The sequence below is a fragment of the Ceratotherium simum genome, chromosome 3 (genome assembly GCF_057802395.1).
Source record: "Ceratotherium simum simum isolate JZ-2026a chromosome 3, ASM5780239v1, whole genome shotgun sequence".
Taxonomy (NCBI): Eukaryota; Metazoa; Chordata; class Mammalia; order Perissodactyla; family Rhinocerotidae; genus Ceratotherium; species Ceratotherium simum.
The window spans coordinates 40,577,041-40,599,176 of record NC_141902.1 but is presented as its reverse complement, the minus strand read 5'-3'; the positions used below and the strand labels follow the sequence as shown (position 1 = coordinate 40,599,176).

The 22,136-nt window shown below is 37.4% G+C and overlaps 1 protein-coding gene across 2 annotated transcripts in view; it reads right to left on the bottom strand.

Annotated features, from left to right (window-relative positions):
- The window catches only part of WDR76 (WD repeat domain 76), a 53,510-nt gene continuing 31,374 nt past the window's right edge, over positions 1-22,136 (bottom strand). For both annotated transcript variants that reach the window (XM_087426507.1, XM_087426505.1), the window contains 5 exons: positions 15,799-15,957; positions 9,675-9,892; positions 8,952-9,104; positions 7,245-7,298; positions 1-2,339 (listed from right to left, as the gene is read on the bottom strand). In XM_087426507.1, coding sequence (XP_087282633.1) covers positions 2,084-2,339; positions 7,245-7,298; positions 8,952-9,104; positions 9,675-9,892; positions 15,799-15,957 — 840 coding nt within the window. In that variant the 3' untranslated portion in view covers positions 1-2,083. The remainder of the gene's footprint in view (positions 2,340-7,244; positions 7,299-8,951; positions 9,105-9,674; positions 9,893-15,798; positions 15,958-22,136) is intronic.

The following is a 22,136-nucleotide window of genomic DNA, read 5'->3' as shown; positions in this document are numbered from 1 at the left end:
AAGAATTTGCTAACATTTATTGCAGAAGCCAGGCAATTACCACCAAGTATTCAAAGCTTAAATGATGGTACTAATTTGATTAAGAGTAGTTTTCAACATCTTACAGAAAGAATAACTGCCATAGAACTAGCCACTCCAGAACCTGTGAAATTAAGTGGTATAGAAGAGAAAGGGAGCCTAAAGGCTTTCTTTACTATTTCCAGGACAGTTTAAATATAACTCAACTTTACTTAGCTTTACTTTCCATTTCATAAATTAATATAGGCATATCCCAGAGATATAGTGGGTTTGGTTCCAGATCACTGTAATAAAGCAAATATCGCAATAAAGCAAGTCACATGAATTTTTTGGTTTCCCAGTGCATATAAAAGTTATGTCTACACTATACTATTAAGAATACAATATCATGTCTAAAAAAAACAATGTACATACCTTAATTAAAAAATACATCATTACTAAAAAATGCTAACCATCATTTGAGCCTTCAGTGAGTAGTAATCTTTTTGCTGGTGAAGGGTCTTGTAAAAAAAACACAATATCTGTGAAGTGCAATAAATCAAAGCACAATAAAATGAGTATCCCTCTTTTTTCATCTTGCTTATCAATTCTTGTACTCATATCACCAAGAAAATAGAGAACTCCTATTTCTTATGAATATCCACAACCTATTAACAAACTAAGCCTCAAAAACTTAGCTTATAATTACAGAGAAGGAAATCATATAGGAAAAAAATTATTCTTCAAGGAAATTATAAATGTCACTTTATTTCTGTGATATACAATTATGAGAAGATAATATTTCCTCTTAGAATTCAAACATATTGCTGAAGCTATTTACAATAGTCTTTCTGTAGTAGTTTGGCAATGAAGAACAATGAAAAAAGTTGGATAGGTAATGTCACATGGTAACATTAGTCACTGATTTAGTAGCTCCCCTTCCAACAGATACATTCAAATTTTGCTATAACTTCTGAAAAAAAATATTTTTATGAAGAAATGCCAGAAGTGCTATTTCATAACATTTCTCCTAAATATGAACAGGAATAAAGCTATTAACTTAACAGGCTATTGAATCTCCTCTGGAGAGTTTAAACACAAGGACAGATAAGACTGTCTGGGACCTTCTAAGGCAGAAACTTTCACTTCTTTAACCATGACCCACAGTACCACAGAAATAAAGAAATACATTTTACATCAGAATATACATAGTCATATATACCTACAAATATGTATGCATACATAACTAAGTTTCACAAAACAACACTTATTTTAAGTATGTTTTCTATTCTTTACTATTGCTTTCCTTTTCATCTTTTTAAATGCTGGTCAGGGCCACTGAACTGATTTTGTGTGAATAGCTACAACCCATAGTCTGGAAAACACTGGCCTGAGGCAATCTCACACTGGATTTCAGGGATCCAGTAGATCCAAACCCTGTGCCTAGGAGCCCTGGGATTCCTGGGCTGTGTCTCAGGAACCATCCGGAGGAGGGGGAAAGGAAAGGGTCAGCACACACAGACCCAGGCCCTGCCCAAGTGAACCAAAGCTTCTCAGCAATTATCTTGAGATTTCACATAAGATTTAATGGAGAGGCAGGGGGAAAAAACAGTTCTTGGTTAAAAAAATAAAAAGTTACAAAATCAATGAGTTAGAGGACCTTTCAGGACCCCTTCCAGTGTGAGTCTAGAAATAAATATTCACTCCAAACTATAAAATAAACTACAAATCTTTATATCACTATAGAATCACAACCATATCACAGGACCACAAAACTTTTAATACTGAGAATTCAAAGCTTTATAATTTATGTTATAATTTCTCAACATATTGCCAGATTAAAAGTGCTGAAGGCATCACAGTCTCCCCTTAAATTCCCTCCCCATCCTGCAGAAACAACCTCCAAGCCTTCTCCCTTACTCAAAGTACATTCTGCTCATAGTTCTTATTAATAAAGCAATTTTATATTTGCTAAATAGAACATATTACCAAGTAAACAGACTAAGCCACACAAATTACTAGGCTCCTTAGACACTGATTAATTTGAACAAATTGATGTTGCTAAACTTTTAACTCAACAACTTTCTTAATTCATAAAAACATGTATCTTCCCACTGGAATTACCTCCAGCCAAAACATACTGACTTGGGTGCATAGCATTAATGGAACACACAGAGGCAAGGCATTCTCCACCAAGAAAAGAATGCACCTGCTTTCCTGTCTCATGGAAGATTTCCACTCGTCGTGGATGGGCCATGCTGCCAACTATGACACAGTCTTCTTGTTTAGGGTCCCACACAGCTCGGAACCTGGTCAGCCATCGCCCAGTGATGGTGTTGTGCCTAGTGAAAAAATAATTTTTTTAAAGGATAGTAAGTTTGAAATAACTCAAGGTAGCAATGGGCAGAGGGTAAAGATGGCGCTGCTCCTAAATGCAGATTTTCTCTGCCAAGTTTCTTCTCATTAAGTTTCTGAGTTACCATCAACCTAATCTCATCCTTCCTACAAGACTGAAACTCAGAACAGAGATGACATCTGCATTTTTGAATCTCCAGTGAGTACAGTGGTTTGTGCTCAGTGGTCATTAAGTGTCTACTGAAACAGCACTTTTTTTGTTCACTATTTCCTAGCTCAATGGACTCCTCTCCTTTTTTTTTTTTAGCACATACAAATACAAGAAGCACTATATATAAGAAATAATCTAGGTTATTGCTGTTTTAACATGATCTATTTTCCATATTTGCATTCCCCTGATAACCAAACCCTGAAATCATTTTATATTCCATACAACTTTAAAGTAAATATACATGTTGGGCTCAGAGGGAAATTAGAAAATACCTGCAGACAAATGACAACAAAAACACAACATACCAGAATCAATGGGATGCTATAAAAGCAATACTAAGAAGGAAATTTATAGCAGAAACACATTAAAAAAGAAGCAAGATCTCAAAATCAACAACCTAACTACCTCAAGGAACTAGAAAAAGAAGAAAAAACTAAACCAAAAGTTAGCAGAAGGAAGGAAATAATAAAGATTAGAGCAGAGATAAATGAAAGAGAGGACAGAAAAACAATAGAAAAAAATAAAGAGTTAGGTTTTTGAAAAGATAAACAAATTGACAAGCCCTTAGCTAGATTAAGAGAAAATGCAAATAATTAAAATCAGAAATGAAAGTGGGGATATTACAACTGATGTCACAGAAATAAAAAGGATCATAAGAGAATACCATGAACAATAATATGCCAACAAATTGGATAACCTAAGTAGAAATGGATAAATTTCCAGAAACATACAACTTACCAAGACTGACTCATAAAGAAATAGAAAATCTAAATAGACCTATAACTAGTAAAGGGATTAAAACAGTAACCAAAAACCTCCCAAACAAAGAAAAAGCCCAAGACCAGATGGCTTCACTGGAGAATTCTACCAAACATTTAAAGAAGAATTAACACCAATGCTCCTCAAACTCTTCCAAAGAATTGAAGAGGAACACTTCCAAACTCATTCTATGAGGCCAAAACTACCCTGATCCCAAAGCTAGACAAGGACCCTATAAGAAAAGAAAACTACATGGGGCCAGCCTGGTAGTGTAGTGGTTAAGTTCACGAGCTCTGCTTCAGCAACCCAGGGTTCACGGGTTCGGTCCTGGGCACGGACCTACACACTGCTCATCAAGCCACACTGTGGCGGCCTCCCACATACAAAACAGAGGAAGACTGGCACAGATGTTAGCTCAGGGCCAATCTTCCTCACCAAAAAAAGAAAAGAAAAGAAAACTACAGACTAATACCCCTGATGAATATTGATGCAAAAATCCTCAACAAACTACTACCAAACCAAATTCAACAGCACATTAAAAGAATTATACACCATGACCAAGTTGGAATTAGACCTGGAATGCAAAGATGGTTCAACATACAAAACTCAATTCATGTAGTATACCACATTAACAGAATGAAATGTGATCAACTCAAGTGATGCAGAAAAATCATTTGACAAAATTCAATACCCTTTCATGATTAAAAAAACATTCAATGAACTAGAAATAGAAGGAAACTATCTCAACGTAATAAAGGCCATATGTGAAAAGCTCAGAGGTAACATCATACTCAACAGTGAAAGACTGAAAGCTTTTCCTCTAAGATCAGAAAAAAGGCAAGGATGTCCACTCTGGCCAATTCTATTCAACATAGTACTGGAAATCTGATAGGACTAGAAAACTGGGTAGGACTAGAGATACTGATCTGCCTTACTTCCAGATGTTCACAACTGCACAGGTAACCAGATCCTGCACATGAGGCATCACCATTAAACCAACTAACATTTGATAAGGGGGACACATTCTGAGCAGTCACTAGCAATTAGTCAATTAGAGAAGAAAAAGAAATGAAAGGCATCCAAATTAGAAAGGAAGAAGTAAAATTATCTGTTTGCATGACATGATCTTGTATGTAAAAAATCCTAAAGATTCCACACACACACAAAAAACTGTTAAAACTAAAATGATTTCAGCAAAGTTGGAGGATACAAAAATCAACACCCAAAAATAGTTGCATTTCTACACACTAACAATGACTAATTCAGAAAGGAAATGAACAATCCCATTTACAATAGACTCAAAAAGAATAAAATTTAACCAAGATAAATTAACCAAGATAAATTTAACCAAGGAGATGAAAGCTACTATAAAACGTTACTAAAACAAATCAAAGAACATACAAATAAATGGAAAGACATCGTGTTCATGGATTGGAAGACTTAATATTGTTAAAATATCCATAGGACCCAAAGTGATCTAGAGATTCAATGCAATTCCTCTCAAAATCCCAATGGCATTTTTTACACAAATAGGGAAAAATCCTAGAATTGACATGGAAGCTTACGGGACCATGAATAGCCAAAACGACCTAAAAAAAGAATGGCCAACAAGCACATGAAAAGATGTTCAACATCACTAATCATTAGAGAAATGAAAATCAAAACCACAATGAGATATTACTTCACACTCAGGATAATCACTAACAAAAGAAGAGAAAACAAGTGTTGATGAATATACAGAAAAATTAGAACCCTGGTGCACTGTTGGTGGGAATGTAAAATAGTGCAGCTGCTATGGAAAAACAGTATGGAGGTTCCTCAAAAAATTAAAAATAGAATTACCATATGATCCATCAAAATCCTCCTTCTGAGTATTTAACCAAAAGAATTCAAAGCAGGATCTTAAAGAGATATTTGCACACCCATATTCACTGAAGCATTATTCAATACAATAGCCAAGAGGTAGAAACAATCCAAATGTCCATCAACAGATGAATGGATAAAGAAAATGTAGTATATACATATAATTGAATATTATGCAGCCTTAAAAAAGGGAGATTTTGGATGAACATTGCTAGATTATGGATGAACATTGAGGACATTACACTAAGTGAAATAAGGCAGTCACAAAATGACAAATACTGTATGATACACTCATATGATGTATCTGAAGTAGTCAAAATCATAGAAATGGAAAGTAGAAAGATGGTTGCCAAGGTCTGGGGAAAGGGCGAAGGAGGAATTAATGTTTAATGGACATAGAGTTTCAGTCCTGCAAGATGAAAAAGTTCTAGAAACCTGTTGCACAACAATGTGAATATACCTAACACTATTGAACTGTACACTTAAAAATGGCTAAGATGGTGAATTTAATGTTATGTGTTTATAACCACAACTAAAAATAAAATAAAAGTTTTTAAAAATACATTTGGGGGGCCGGCCCCGTGGCTTAGCGGTTAAGTGTCCACACTCCGCTGCTGGCGGCCCGGGTTCGGATCCTGGGCGCGCACCAACGCACCGCTTCTCCCGCCATGCTAGGGTCGCATCCCACATGCAGCAACTGGAAGGATGTGCAACTATGACATACAACTATCTGCTGGGGCTTTGGGGGAAAAAAAAAGAGGAGGATTGGCAATAGATGTTAGCTCAGAGCCAGTCTTCCTCAGCAAAAAGAGGAGGATTAGCACAGATCTTAGCTCAGGGCTGATCTTCCTCACGAAAAAAAAAAAATACATTTGGGGCTCTTTACAGCTCTCCAAAGTAAAAAGAAAAGTACTGCCCTTTTATTCTCTATACCTTAATACCATTAACAATCCTCTCTTATTAAAGTAGTATGGAATACAGAGAACCACATTTCCCACTGCCACTCAATGATCCTATTTTTAATGAAAATTCTTACTGATTCCAGAATCATCACCCTAATTTTTTTAAAAAATACACATTAGAAACCAATAAACTAGAATTAATAAAGTTTGAAAAAGGAAATGAAGAGGGGAAAATTTGTGAAAAAGGAAATGAACATACTTAAACATAACCTCTATAGACTACAAAACTCATGAAGTAACAATAATCAACATACTGTACACCCTGTCCCCAGCTTCATAAATATTAATAAAGAGGGACGTCTAGGAAGAAGGCATTGAGTAAAGTCTGATGTAGAATACATACATTAAAGTAGCAGATGCAAAAAGAGGATAACCAAAGAAATATAGTAAGTGAGAAGGTGGGGAAGCCCTCTAATCCCAGAAGAAACAGGCACCAATAAACAGAGCTCCAGCTAGCCTCATCGGCAGGTGAGTAGTTATAGTCTTTGTTAATAAGATAACATGAGTAATTCAGGTCGGAATGAAGTCATTCTCCTTAACCAAAAATAAGCGCCCAGGGGCCGGCCCCGTGGCTTAGCAGTTAACTGCGCGCGCTCCACTACTAGTGGCCTGGGGTTCGGATCCCGGGGGCACACCGACACAGTGCTTGTTGGGCCATGCTGAGGCAGCGTCCCACATACAGCAACTAGAAGGATGTGCAACTATGACATACAACTATCTATTGGGGCTTTGGGGAAAAAAAGGAGGAGGATTGGCAATAGATGTTAGCTCAGGGCCGGTCTTCCTCAGCAAAAAGAGGAGGATTGGCATGGATGTTAGCTCAGGGCTGATCTTCCTCACAAAAAAAAAAATAATAACCACCCAGCTGCAGAGAATAGCTACCAACTAAAAGAGACTGAACCTCTTCACAGACACAGGGAACCTGAAAGCAAGAACCCTTCTGGATAGGATAGGAACTAGCAACCTGAGACACTTAAACAACATAATAAAAATCATGCCTATTACATCTCTCTGACAATCAGATGTCTACTGCATGCACTCCAACAAATAGCTCATAGTAATCCAGAGTCTACACTATTTGGCATATGGAAACGTACCTGATGGTGGTGAGGAGAGGAATCTGAGAGGATATACGGCTGGTGTCAAAGATTCTGCAAAATAAAGATCAAGAATAAAGTAACACACTCTTTTTATTGTTTCTTGAAAATTTTCTGAAATAACATCAGTGTATTTAACAAGCTTTTCATTGGTTCATGATATAAAATATTATTATTTTAAAATATATAGGATCAGGTTCTAACAAACCTCAGCTAACATATTCAATAAAAGTTACAAGGAATATTATAAAATTCAGTGTTTATATGGTTTAGCGTGGAAATAATTTATTTAAACACTATTACTCCAAACTTAAAATGTACATTCTAAAGTGAGAACCTGGACTCCAAAACTATTCAGATTCACAGTCATATACGTAATATAGAAGGAATGTGGTCTGAAAATGCACAAATAACCTAAAAGTGCATGCATGTATCCTGAGCAATTTCCCCATGAGACTCACCAGTTGAGGGTCTGATAGTGTCATTTCCTGGTGCTGGCGAGACTAAGACAGGCCAGCATGGGGAGGAGTTCTTGTGGGGCAGCTGGAGAAATCCAGAAGCCTCCACCAGCTACCCAGGCAGAAAGAAACTAACCACGTCACCACCACCTCCCCATTCTCCTTGTGCCTAGCTATTCCAGTGCAGTTTCGTGGCACTAGAGCTTATTGTCTAATTAGATTACTAGAAAGCCAAATCACTAACAGCTAATGTAACAAGAGTGAACTCTGCAGTACAAATAAACAGGAATGGGACAAATAGGTAGCTCTTGAGACAAAGGAAACTGTGTGAGTGGAAAGAGGACACTGGACTGCCATTGCCTGGTATCTAAATCTCTTAATGCACCATGTGGTAATGCTCACAGACTTTACTAGAAACTAATTGAGCACCTGACACACATTGCAGACCATGCTCTTCCCAACAGATGGGTCTAAACAGAAATTAGGTGCCTTTCTAGAGCCTGGCCCACAGTATACATTCAACAGATACTTGTTGAATGAATAATGAATGAATTCCAAAATCACTTAAGGTAAAACTCTCATAAATTGAGAAATGTTTGCAATGTTAAACAAAATCAGTTCTAGAAGAGAATAAAATCATTGTCCTTTGTGGTTGCATTTAACATTCTCCACATCTTTTTTTGTTGGCATTATTTTCTATTTTTGGTCCAACTGGTTTACATTACATTTTTAAATCCATTTTTAGGAAGTAGCTATAGAAAGGTACCAAAGCTAAAACCATAAAACTATATCCAGTAGTTTGTACAGAAGCCCAGTTTTTGCTATCTTTTCTGCCTGCTCAGGGCCTGGGGCTCTGCAACTTTCATTCAGCACCTCACTCATGGAGTAAACCCTACTATCCCCAAAGTCAGAGCTTCTCCCTAAATTAAAATTATCTCCCTTCCAAGATATCCTAAGCCTGGTTTCATCGGGATTTCTGGGATGATCCAGTGCTGAAAGGGAAGCCTGACATCGACTCCCCAGGGTAGCTACAAAGCTTCTTTGTCAATCTCAAGGAAATTTCGAGACCCCAAAACTGCTGAAAAGTCATTAAGTACAAGCCATTGATCTCGGGAACCTAGATGTGGCTACAAAACAATAACACTAGCAATTTAATAAGGAAAAACAGTAAACAAAGCTACTGGTTTACTGACACAGTAACTACAAACTCTTGAGATTCCTTAACAACATATCTGTCTTCCCAATTTACCTCAGCTTACAATCAGCACATGTGGTCACTACTCTGTTGCCAGTAAGAGGTGAAAAATAGGCAGAAGCGATGCTCTTTGTGTGTTCAGTCAAAGAAATCAAAGGCTGGTTTCCCCTGGGAGTCAGGCGCCTTGCATCATAAATATGAATATCCCTGTAATGGGAGGAATAATTCTCAGTGTTGCCATAGTCCATGTAGTAAGCCTCTAGAATAGGCTGAACATAAATTAGACATTCAAATACTCATTACATTGAAGAAAAGTTAAGATAGAACCCTCTAATCTTCTGTATTAATTTTATAAACATTGGTATAGATAAAAAAAATTAGAAAAATTTCAAAACCATAGCATATATATGTAACCAGTGGGTGCAAAGAGACAAGATTCTAGTTGGTTTTCTCATCTCTCCAAGAAAAAAGTTAACACAGACCACAAGTCATAGGTCACATATAATTTTTTTTTACAAGCTTTCTCAAAAGACTAGAAGTAAATGCATATGATACCAAGGAAAACAAAAATCTGTATTTGTTTCAATACTTTCACTTGTTATTAAATCCAAAAGAATCTCTCATTTAAAAAAAATCACACTAAAAAAAAAACCTTCAGTTGGTATAGAAAGGAAAATTATTTGGCCTGTGGGTATTCACAAAGTCTTTCGTAACCAAACTAAAACATTATTTCTAACATTAAAAGGCAAAAATCATGAAATTTTATGAGGAACATACCTCAATCCTGCAGTGATGAAATACTGTCTATGCACTGGATGGACATGAACAGTTCTTATTTTTCTCAAAGAAGAACTGATAAGTTTCTCATAAGAAGTTCCAGGTGTCCGTTTATCCACCAATGACAAACTTCCATCCCAGTGTCCTACTATTAAAGTGGAGGCATCTTCTGCCAAGAAGTCAAAGGAGGAAAAGCTACTTCTTTCGTCTCTGTACACCTAAGGATATAAGTAACAATCAACTTATATAACACTCTTCTTTTAAAGAAAGCCAATGCATAAATTCTTTGGTAAAAGAGTTATAAAACACCTTACCCAAATAACCTCATTTATCCTCCCATCATCCCCACAGGAAGCACAGGGCAAAATGATCATCCACTTTCACGGAGATGGAAACTAAGACACTGATCAGCTGTGAGACTTGCCTACCATCAAATGGCCCATCCACCCATGTCAGGGCTACATCTCAAATCTCTTAAATCCAGCAAACCTCAGATGCAGGTCTGCTCTGTGAAATTTACTAGGAAATGGGTTGAATCTGAATTCTACCCAACTGAAATATCTTCATATACCAAGTAACTTTGCCAACCAAGTCCAAGATATATGGCCGAATGCTCACCTATTTTTGATGGAAATGTAAATAGGTACAAATTTTTGACAGCCAATCAGGGTACAATCTATCAAAATATTTAATGCTTATACCAAATGATTTCACTAAGATATATATAAGGATGCCTGCTGCAAGGCTGCTTATAATAGCAATAAGAAGTAACCTAAATGTCCACCAAAAGAGATCTGGTTAAATAAATGACAGTACGTCTCTACTTTGAAATACCGTGCAATGCTAAAAAGAATGAGGTAGATTTGTATTACTAACTGTCCAAGTATTTTTTTTTTTGGTGAGGAAGATTGGCCCTGAGCTGACATCTGTTGCCAATCCTCCTCTTTTTGCTGGGGAAGATTAGCCCTGAGCTAATAATATCTGTGCCCATCTTCCTCTATTTTATATGTGGGACGCTGCCACAGCATGGCTTGATGAGTGGCGCATAGGTCTGCCCCCAGGATCCAAACTCATGAACTCCGGGATGCTGAAGTGGAGTGTGTGAACTTAACCACTACGCCACCTGGGCTGGCCCTGTCCAAGGTATTTTTTAAGTTAAAAAAGCAAGTTGCAGGCTGGCCCCGTGGGTTAGTGGTTAGGTGCGCATGCTCCGCTGCTGGCGGCCTGGGTTCGGATCCCGGGCGCGCACCGATGCACCACTTCTCTGGCCATGCTGAGGCTGCGTCCCACATACAGCAACTAGAAGGATGTGCAGCTATGACATACAACTATCCACTGGGGCTTTGTGGGAAAAACAAATAAATAAATAAAATTTAAAAAGCAAGTTGCAAAAAAGTATGTATGTATGAATCCATAAGTGCAAAGAAAAAAATCTATATCTACATGCTTGTAAGTATATGTCTACTTTCTGGAAGCATACCCAAAAGATACAAGGGTTACTTCTGAAGAGTGGGAATGGGGGAAGGGCAGATTTACCTTGCATACCCTATTTATTGTAAATATTTTATCATGAGCATGTATTATTATAATTTTTTAATCACTTATAATCCACAGTACTATCACTTTGGGTTCAGGGCTCACACATACAAGGAAAAAACAAATGTTGCAGAATGTGTCAGTATTCAAGTAAGGGAGAGTGACCACAATTCTAATCACTGAATCATGAATTGCTGCTTTTTATTTTTAATAACAAGTATTATTATAAACTGAGATTAACAAATTAATATACCAAAGGCATCCCAGCCCACACACACACAAAAAAGCCCAATATACACAAATGAAACTTGAAGTATTCAGGCAGTATATTAAAATAGTTAAGTGCAGGGGCTTTAGAGTCAGACAGACCCAAGTGCAAATTCTCGTTCTTCCATTTACAGCCTTGAGCAAGGTAATAAACATCTTTACCTCAGTTTTTTCAGTTGTTAAATGGGGATACATTACCTATTTCATAGGGTGTTATAAGGCTTAATAATATATATATATAAAGCACACTCAGGTTAATGCCTAACACAAGGTAATTGTTCAATGAGTAGTATCAATAGTTCAATCAGTAATGCAAATTACTGATACATGCAACATCATGGATGAATCTTAAAAGCATTAAGTACAAGAAGCCAGACAAAAGTTACATACTGTATGATTCCATTTACTTAATATTCTGAAACAGGCAAAATTATCGAGACAGTAATCGCATCAGTGGTTGCCACGGGCTTCGGGAAGGGAGAGGAGACTGACTACAAACGGTCATGAGGTAATTTTTTGGGGTGATGAAAATTTTCTATACCTTGATTGTGGTCGTGGTCACACAGGTATAGACAATTTTCCAAAACTCATAGAACTGTACACCTAAAAGGGTAAATTTTACTGTATGTAACTTATACCTCAATAAACCTGACTTAAAAAAATAAATAAATGGAGAACTCGTACAACTCTACACTAAAAAGACCGATAACCCAATTAAAAAATAGGCAAAGGATCCAAATAGACATTTCTCTAAAGAAATACAAATGGCCAATAAGCAGATGAAAAGATGCTCAGCATCATTAATCATTAGGGAAATTCAAATCAAAACCACATGAGAGGGCCGGCCCCGTGGCTTAGCGGTTGGGTGCGCGCGCTCCGCTGCTGGCGGCCCGGGTTCGGGTCCCAGGCGCGCACCAATGCGCCGCTTCTCCAGCCATGCTGAGGCCGTGTCCCACTTGCAGCAACTGGAAGGATGTGCAGCTGTGGCATGCAACTATCTACTGGGGCTTTGGGGGAATAAATAAATAAATAATTAAAAAAAAAAAAAACCCCACATGAGATACCACTTCATACCCACTAGGATGGCTATACTAACCAATGATAACAAGTTTTGGCAAGGATGTGGTGAAACTGGAACTCTCCTACATTGCTGATGCGTACGTAAAATGGTGAAGCCAGTCTGGAAAACAGTTTGGCAGTTCCTCAAAATGTTAACCATAGAGTTACCATATGACCCAGCAATTCCCATATTGGGTATATATAGGTATATACCCAAGAGAAATGAAAGCATATGTCCACACAAAACTTTTGCACAAATAACAGCATTATTTGCAATAGTAAAAAATGCAAACAACCCAAATGTTCATCAACTAATGAATGGATGAATAAAATATGGTCTATCCACACAATGGAATATTCTTCACCCATAAAAAAAGAATGAAGTACTGACACATTCTACAACATGGATGAACCTTAAAACATTTTGTTAGTAAAAGAAGCCAGTCACAAAAGACTACAAATTGTATGATTCCATTTATATGAAATGTCCAGTACAGGCAAATCGATAGAGACAGAAACAGGCAGATCTATATAGATCAGTTGTTGCCTAGGGTTGGAAGGAGGGGAAAACTGGGAGTATCTGCTAATGGGCAAGGAGTTTCTTTTTGGGGAGAAGAAAATATTCTAAAATTAGATTGTGGTAATGGTTTCACAACTCTGTAAATATACTAAAAACCATTGGATTTTACACTTTAAATGGGTGAATTGTGTGGTATGTGAATTATATTTTGGTAAAGTTGTTTAAAAAAATAAGTACAATCAGTTATTAAGTGGCTGATAAAATACAGATGTACCTTTAAATTTCAAACTCCAACCTTCTTGTAAGAATATAAACAAATACAAAACAAAACATGACTTGCACAGATAACTACATAGTTGTGCATTAATAACCAAAGTGCTACCATTAAACAGTTTAAAGAATACTTTTCACAAAAATTATCTCATTTAATCCACAATTGATAGCGCATTTATTTCTAAAAAGGATGCTAGAAATAAAAATTATAAGAAAAAAAGAAGCAAAGATACTGATAAGAAAAGGAACTGTTTCTTCTAATTGTCAGTAATTAAGAAATCAAGTCTCTGACCAGCAACACATTAATAGTCTTGAAAAGTCTTTTTTCATATGGTTATAAACAGACCTCAAGGGACTTAAACATCCTCCCTTTTAAAACAAAACCCAAGGGCCAGCCCTGTGGCTTAGTGGTTGAGTGCACGCGCTCCGCTGCTGGAGGCCCAGGTTCGGATACCGGGCGCCCACCAGTGCACCGCTTCTCTGGCCATGCTGAGGCGGCGTCCCACATACAGCAACTAGAAGGATGTGCAACTATGACGTACAACTATCTACTGGGGCTTTGGGGAAAAAATAAATAAAATTATTTAAAAAAAAAAATTAAAAAAAAAAGAAAACCCAAAAACTATTAGCTCTCAGCAGAGAGAAAAAGCTTCCCCAATTTTAAGAAAGATCATTTTAGGGCCGGCCCGTGGCTTAGCGGTTGGGTGCATGCGCTCCACTGCTGGCGGCCCGGGTTCAGATCCCGGGCGCGCACCGACGCACCGCTTGTCCGACCATGCTGAGGCCGCGTCCCACATACAGCAACTAGAAGGATGTGCAACTATGACATACAACTATCTACTGGGGCTTTGGGGGAAAAAAATAAATAAATAAAATTATAAAAAAAAAAAAAGATCATTTTAGGAATACAGTGAAAAACAAAACAAAAGCAGGTACGTACTATACTATAATTATTAAAACGATTATTTTAAAACTCTTTTAAAGATAATTATGAATCATCTGTACATGGAATATTAGAATAATTACAAAGACATCAGAATCTGTTCATTTTGAGTACTGCTTATATAAAAAATTAAGGCATAAAATTAGATAATAAATTAGTATTTACAAAGCAACTTCAGTGATGAGTACCCTGTTCTCTTCATTGTCCATCACATATAAATTGCTCTTATACTGAGGACCTCTAAAAACTTTAAAAGTCTCATTCGAAATAAGATAAAGGATGAAAACCTACATCTAAACCATCCTAAGTTTCATAAAGATTAAAATCTCTATTAAAAAAAAAGTTTGATTTGTAAGAATTCCCTTATTGAGGAAATCCTATACAGTTAAGTAAATCTGCAAGTTCACCTCAAATGATATGTTTGTTGCAAGCATTAAGTAGCAGATATTTAAGTAGTAGACCAAAACGTAATCACTGGGATCCAATATTGTGAAGATTCCCCAGGCGTTTGGAAGTTTCTGGCCTACCCCACCAGAGATCACCTGATTAGAAAACCTCCAAGGAGTAGTCTGGTGATCTAGGTAGAGTGTTTCTGGGAGGATGGGTGGTCATGAGTATGAGCCCAAGATCTTTCAACTATTCTTAAACAGGCTTCAACTTAATTTGACCTTGCAGGGGTTAGACCAGCCCAGGAAAAGACTTTATCCTCAACAGGTGGTTACAAATAAACTTGGCCTAAGATGTTCTGCATAAAACGGCCCAGGTGTCCATTTCTTGCCAGAGTACAATTATATGACATGCTATGGCTGTTTTTCATTCTAACTTCACCAGATAAAAGCAGCTGAGCTAACCTCTTTACCATCAGATATATATGGCATATAAGACATGATAAATCTTAGCTAGAAGACTAGAGAAAACCAAATTTTAAAGTTTCTGTGTTATATTACAAGTCAAAAGTTTTGAGTATAATGTAATGCAGTACTGTTATGTGATGAATTTCTCTATAGTCTTTTTTGCCACATGTAAGTCTCATCCCCACAAAATTCATATCTGCAAAGGCTAGGAAGGATGAACAAAAGTATAATAATATTCCAATTCTTTTTCCTGAATGAAAAAGAAGTACAAGTCTTAAGCCTAAAAATAGAAGAGTAAGTTATTTTATTCAAAAGCTTTTTGCAAAAATGAAAAAATAAAAATAATATGAGCGAACACTTATTATGTGCCAGGCTCTGTTCTAAGTACTTTATCTGCATTAACTCATTTAATTCTCATGACAACCCTGTAAGGCAGATACTATTACTACCTCATTTCACAACTAAGGAAATTGAGGCACAAAGAGGTTAAGTAACTTGCCAAGGTCACACAAGTAGTAACAGATGGTCTGGGATTTTAACTCAGGCAGTATAGTTCTAAAGTCCCTATTCTATACCACCTCACCCAATCTGGTATAATAATCAGTCATGTAGCATTTCATAGAGAATCCAGAATATTATCTGAAGTCAACACGTAAACACATTAACATTTACCTCGTCAAAAACAGCCCTGGAAAAATCCCCACAGCGTAACGTGCCATCATAGCTCAGTGACAGTATATGAGCCGGATTGGCAGGTGAGAAGTAAAGACAGCTAACTGGCTGACTATGGGGTTGAAAAACATAAACTCCATCTTCTTTAGGTTGTTGAGTCTAGAAGAGAGTTGGGGGCGGAGAGAGAGATAAAAACTAGTCAGAAGTAGTAATATTTTCTATGTCATTAAACTATTTACATCTGTATTATATTCAGTCTTTTCTTAGTCTATAATTGTATCCACCCTCCCATTCAGAAAGTCAGAACTAGAAACTTTATACTGTTAATAAATTACATTTTTCTAATTTTTCAATCTAGCAACATTGTCACATTTATTTTAACTAGCAAACCAGTCTTTTCATAATACAGAGGGAAAAAATTACTGCTTATTATGACTTCAGTTCATGAAATCCTCAGGAAATGAGAAATCTACTCTTTATTTCACACACAGCATAATCCCTTCCTACCAAAAACAATATTAATACCATTACCACTTTGCTTCCTAAGTGTACTTCTATATAATATATCATTCTCAGTGCAATTTTCATAAGGTGTTTGGTCCTGCCACAGAATAATAGTTTTTAAAATATTTTATCCCCTAATTATACCATGAAAAGTCATATATTTGAATTTCCACATTAGTATTACTACTTCTAAGGATTATCCTTTCCACAACTGCATTACCTACCCCTAAATCATCACTTCTCAGATTTGGATAAGTTATATTCCTGTGCCATGTCATATTATGAACCAGATCAACTATCATCTCCAAATCTGGCTTAGTCTGCTCTGAAATATTCAAGCATTTGTTTTCTATTTTAAATTTTCAAATAAAAAGAAGAATTTTTAAAAAGAAAGAAAAAAATCACCATCACACACACTCCTCCTCCTACCCCAAATTAACCACAGTTAACATCTTGTTTATAGTACTTATTTTTTAGAAAAACAAAACTCTCCATTGTTATAAGGAACTCAATATGGAAATGTACAAAGACAAAAGTTTTTAAAAATCACTCCAAACCTAAAATTAACCAAAATTATCATTACAGATATCTTTATATGCACTTATGTAGACAGAATGACAGAGGAGACATTTAGAAAAAATAAGACCATGCTATATATGCCATTTTTAATAGTCTTAATTATACTTCAAAATAATAAAAGAAAATCAGGCTGAGGGAATTTTTGAACTTCAAGTATTTCTTTACAGAGATATCTCCTAAAAAGGAAAAAGTATAAAACATAAAGCAGTTGTAGTCATTATGCTTTTTTATTTTTTTAACTGTCTCAATTTTAGATGATTTCTATTGATTGAGAACATTATTCTCGCCCCTCCTCCAATCTTCCCTTTCTCCTTCTCTATATTTTGTTATATTATTATTTTTATTTTGACAAGGTTGATAACATTCACATCCAGTTCTGTAACTATAATTCATATGGCTGTGTAATATTATGTTCTGCATGTAAATGGATTCAATGCTCATCATCAATTCTTTTGTGTAGCTTCTCCATTCTTGAATTCTTAATTTTGATTTACTCTTAATTGGCTGAGATTTGCTGTCAAGCAGTTTTTTTCCAGATGAACTCACAGGTCTTGAATTTCTTGAGTTTTTTCACATTTGAGAACACCTACCTGTGCCTTTACATTAGAACAATATCTTGTGCCGGTAAGTTATTCCAGGGCCACACTTCCTTCCCTCAGAACTTTGTTGACATTACATGAAATGTCGCTGTAGAAAAGTGTGGCAAGCCTGGCTTTTCACCTTGAATATAATTTGTTTTCTCTGCCTGAAGAATTCTTTATCCTTTAAGTTCCAAATTTTCCTAGAACTTGGTGTACACATTCAATCTGCCAATTCAATTCTGCCTTTTCAGAAAAATTCTCTTTGAATATGTTTTCTGTTCCATTCGTTGGGTCATCCTTGTCTTTCCTTTTCTATTTTTTTTTTATAATTTTATTTATTTATTTATTTTTTCCCCCAAAGCCCCAGTAGATAGTTGCATGTCATAGCTGCACATCCTTCTAGTTGCTGTATGTGGGACGTGGCCTCAGCATGGCCGGAGAAGCAGTAGCGTCGGTGCGTGCCCAGGATCCGAACCTGGGCGGCCAGCAGCGGAGCACACGCACTTAACCGTTAAGCCACAGGGCCGGCCCCTTTCCTTTTCTATTGACTTGTCTCTTAAAGCTTTTTTCATCTGTTTGAGATTACCTCAAATCTTTCCTTTAATTTCTGTAATTTAATTTTCATCAATGTCTATTCTGTTCCTTGCTTTTGTCTAATTTATTAGTTTCATTGATCTTGAATTGTTTCCTTAGCTCTGCAATCTCCTTTTTCATCTCATTCTGTTGTTTTATTGTCTTTGAGTCATATTTTACCAAATTAATGTTGTCATTAACTTACTCCATGGCAGCACTGTCCAAAAGAACTTTCTGAGATGTTCTGTCCAATATGGTATCCACTAGCCATGTGTGGCTATTAAGCACTTGAAATGTGCCTAGTTTAACTGAGAACTGAATTTTCTATTTTAATTATAAATGTAAACAGTCTCATATGACTAGTAGCTACTGTATTGAATAGTGCAGTTCTACAGTCTGGAGCAACTAGGGAGAATTTCCTTCCTTTCCTTATGTTTTTCTTCTAGGTCTGTCTTTGCACGCTGGGTTATTTTGCTGTTTTTGTGGTATTTGTCTAGTTTCCATGTCATTTCTTTTCATTTTCATCATGCTTGAATTACTCTGTCCATGCTAGTTGCTCTGATATAACATATTGACTCGTTCTCCCAGTATCTCATACCAGTTCATTTTTTCCTCAGACAAGGACAGGCTTCTCTGTAGCCAGGAGGAAAGATGAGGCAAGAGGAGACAGGTCGAGTTGGTTTCAGCTCAAACAGTATGCAGTATTTATTGAAATTCCTAGACTCTGAGATTTTGTTCATTATTTTATACCTGGATTCATATCACCTACTTGGTGGGGTTGGGGGAGGGGGGGCTTATATCCCTCTTTATAGACCAAGAAAATTTCCTTTGTAGAGAATTAGTCCTACTATTCACTTTCCCCATTTCCCCTGTTTTTGCCCATTTTCCCCCAACAGCCATTCCCCTATTTCTCACTCAAAAGAGGAAAAATCTAAATGTCCACTCAATGTGCTTCTCTCTAGTTTTGAGGATATAGGTGAAAATTCTCAGGGTTTGGTCAATTCACCAGTACGGATTTTGGAGATGGAGCAGGGTATAAGCTAAACCATGCTGTGTATAAGCTAAACCCCGAGTGCCCAGCTCGGCTACAGAATTTATTTCTGTCCTTGGTGGCTAGTTTTTGAAGTACACTTAAGTTATACTTCTTCCTTATTCCTGTAAGTGATTTTTTTTTTTTTTTTTTTGCTGATTTGACTATCTTTTGCTCATTCTATGGGAAAATTCCAATCCCCCATTTTTTCTTTTTTTGTGAGGAAGATTAGCCCTGAGCTAACATCTATTGCCAATCCTCCTCTTTTTGCTGAGGAAGATTGGCCCTGGGCTAACATTCGTACCCATCTTCCCCTACTTTATATGTGGGATGCCTGCCACAGCATAGCTTGATAAGCAGTACGTAGGTCCGAGCCCGGGATCTGAACGTGCGAACCCCAGGCCGCCGAAGCAGAGCGCGCAAACTTAACCACTACGCCACTGGGCTGGCCTCCAATCCCCCATTTTAATCTGAATATATCAGGTTAAGAGTGCTTCTAACTACTTTGAACCTAAATGAGTCCAGGACCAGTCTGTTTTGAGCCTAGAAAGGACTATCTGTGCACACTGGACTGGAATAGGAAAACTAGAAGTACAGGCACCAGTTAAGACTATTGTGGTAATCTCAAGAAAGAAGATGGGGCCCTGGCCCAACATGGTGGCAGTAAGGATGGAAAGAAATGGACAAAACAATTTAAGGACTTTACTAGACATACGGAATGAAAGGAAGACCCAGCTTAAAACTCTTCAATGGCTTCCTGTTGCTTTTAAGATAAAAACCAAAATTCTTAACAAAACTTATATCTGGCCTCTGCCCACCTCTTCAGCTTCCTCCTATTCCATTCATCTCCTTTTTTCATTCCTTTGCTGTCTATGCTCCAGCCACACAGGCATTCTTTCAGGTCCTTGAAGGTATCAAGTAGGTACCCTTCTGCCTAAGGCCCTTGACATGCTGTTTCCCTTGCTTAAACACTCTTTCCCCTTTCTTTGCTTGGTTTACTCCTAGTTAGCTTTCAAATATCAACTCAATTCTCACTTCCTCAGGGAAGCCTTCGCTGATCTTCCAAATTAAGCCAGTTCCCGTTATATGTTTTCATAACACTACTTTTCCTTCACTCCATTAATCACAGAATATAATTCACTCCACTTATCAAATATGTAATTACATATTTCAGTAATGCTGCTTTTGCCACTAAATTCTAAATTCTATGACGACAGAAACAGTCTTTGCTCACAAATGTCTAATGGCTGGAGAGTCATTAGAATAGTACTTAGCACAAAATACTCAATAAGTGTGGAATGAATGAATGGGTGGATGGATGACTAAATAAATAACTCAATTTTTGATCCTAAGTGAAACTAGGAATCCGACAGAAAGTTAAGAGGAAAAACTGAGGGAGCATTAAGGCAATTCAATGGAGAAAGGATAGTCTTTTCAACAAACAGGCTGGGATAATCAGATATTCACATACAAAAAGATGAACTTAAGGGCCGGCCGCGTGGGGTAGCGGTTAAGTGCGCGAGCTCTGCTGCTGGCCGCCCGGTTCAGATCCCAGGAGCGCACCGACGCACCGCTTGTCAGGCCATGCTGTGGTGGCGTCCCATATAAAGTGGAGGAAGATAGGCACGGATGTTAGCCCAGGGCCAGTCTTCCTCAGCAAAAAGAGGAGGATTGGCAGATGTTAGCTCAAGGCTGATCTTCCTCACAAAAAAAAAAAAGTGTGGATTTTATAATCTGTATATTATACCTCAATAAAGTTAATTGTTTTAGGGGCCGGCCCCATGGCTTAGTGGTTAAGTGCGTGCGCTCCGCTACTGACAGCCCGGGTTCAGATCCTGGGCGTGCACCGACGCACCGCTTGTCTGGCCGTGCTGAGGCAGCGTCCCACATACAGCAACTAGAGGGATGTGCAACTATGACGTAACTATCTACTGGGGTTTTGAGGAGAAAAGGGGGAAAAAAAAAAAGGAAGGAGGATTGGCAATAGATGTTAGCTCAGGGCCAGTCTTCCTCAGCAAAAAGAGGAGGATTGGCATGGATGTTAGCTCAGGGCTGATCTTCCTCACACACACACAAAAAACACAGTTAATTGTTTTAAAAACCAGGGGAATTGGGGGGTGAGCACAGGACAGCCAAGATATTGGTTTTAGATTTGCTCAATCTGTTAATGAGATAGCCAGTGTCCTGGAAAATTAGAAGGTTGATAGAGATATTGGACTACAGAGACCTAGTAATACAGATTTTTGGAGTCACGAGGAAAGACATGACAAAGGGACTTTTCTATATGTCTTCAACTCTGTACAGATCAACCCACTCTGAAAAGATCTTCACTTGCCTATGCTAATTCTCTAGTTTTCCTTTTCAAAGTTCTTAGACAAAGAGTCTTTACCCATTGCTTCCATGTCTTCCTCTACCCCATGGTTTTTTTACTCTCCTAAAGTCTGTTACCTTCCTTACCTCACTGCTGAAGCTATTCTTTCAACTTGCTAATGGTTCCTTTTTTTTTTTTTTTTTTTTTGCTGAGGAGAATTTGCCCTGAGCTAACATCTGTTGCCAATCTTCCTCTATTTTGTATGTGAGTCGCTGCCACAGCATGGCCTCTCACAAGTGGTACAGGTCCATGCTGGGGAACCAAACCTGGGCCGTCAAAGCAAGCATGCCGAACTTAAACACTAGGCCACTGGGGCTGGCCCTAATGGTACCCTATTTTAAAAAACCAATGGCCTTTTCTCTGTTCCCATTCTTTTTAACTTCTTTGCAAGAGGCCCTGTCAAACTCCCATCCTTGAAACTCATCTCTCAGCTTGTACAACCCTATACTATTTCTGGTCCTCTTCCCATCTCTCTCCTTCTGTTTTCTTTACTAAATCCTTTCACCTCCTACTCCCATTCACATCTTATCAAAATAAGCAAGAACCTATGCTCCCAAAATAAGAGAGAGTTTACTTTTTATTTCTCTCTTCTCATTTATAAAATCTGTTTATTAACCCCCACCATCTTCAAGTCATGGTTTCTTCATCTCCATTAATGTCCTTACAGCATTTTTCAGGTCTTGGTTCTACTTTCCCAATT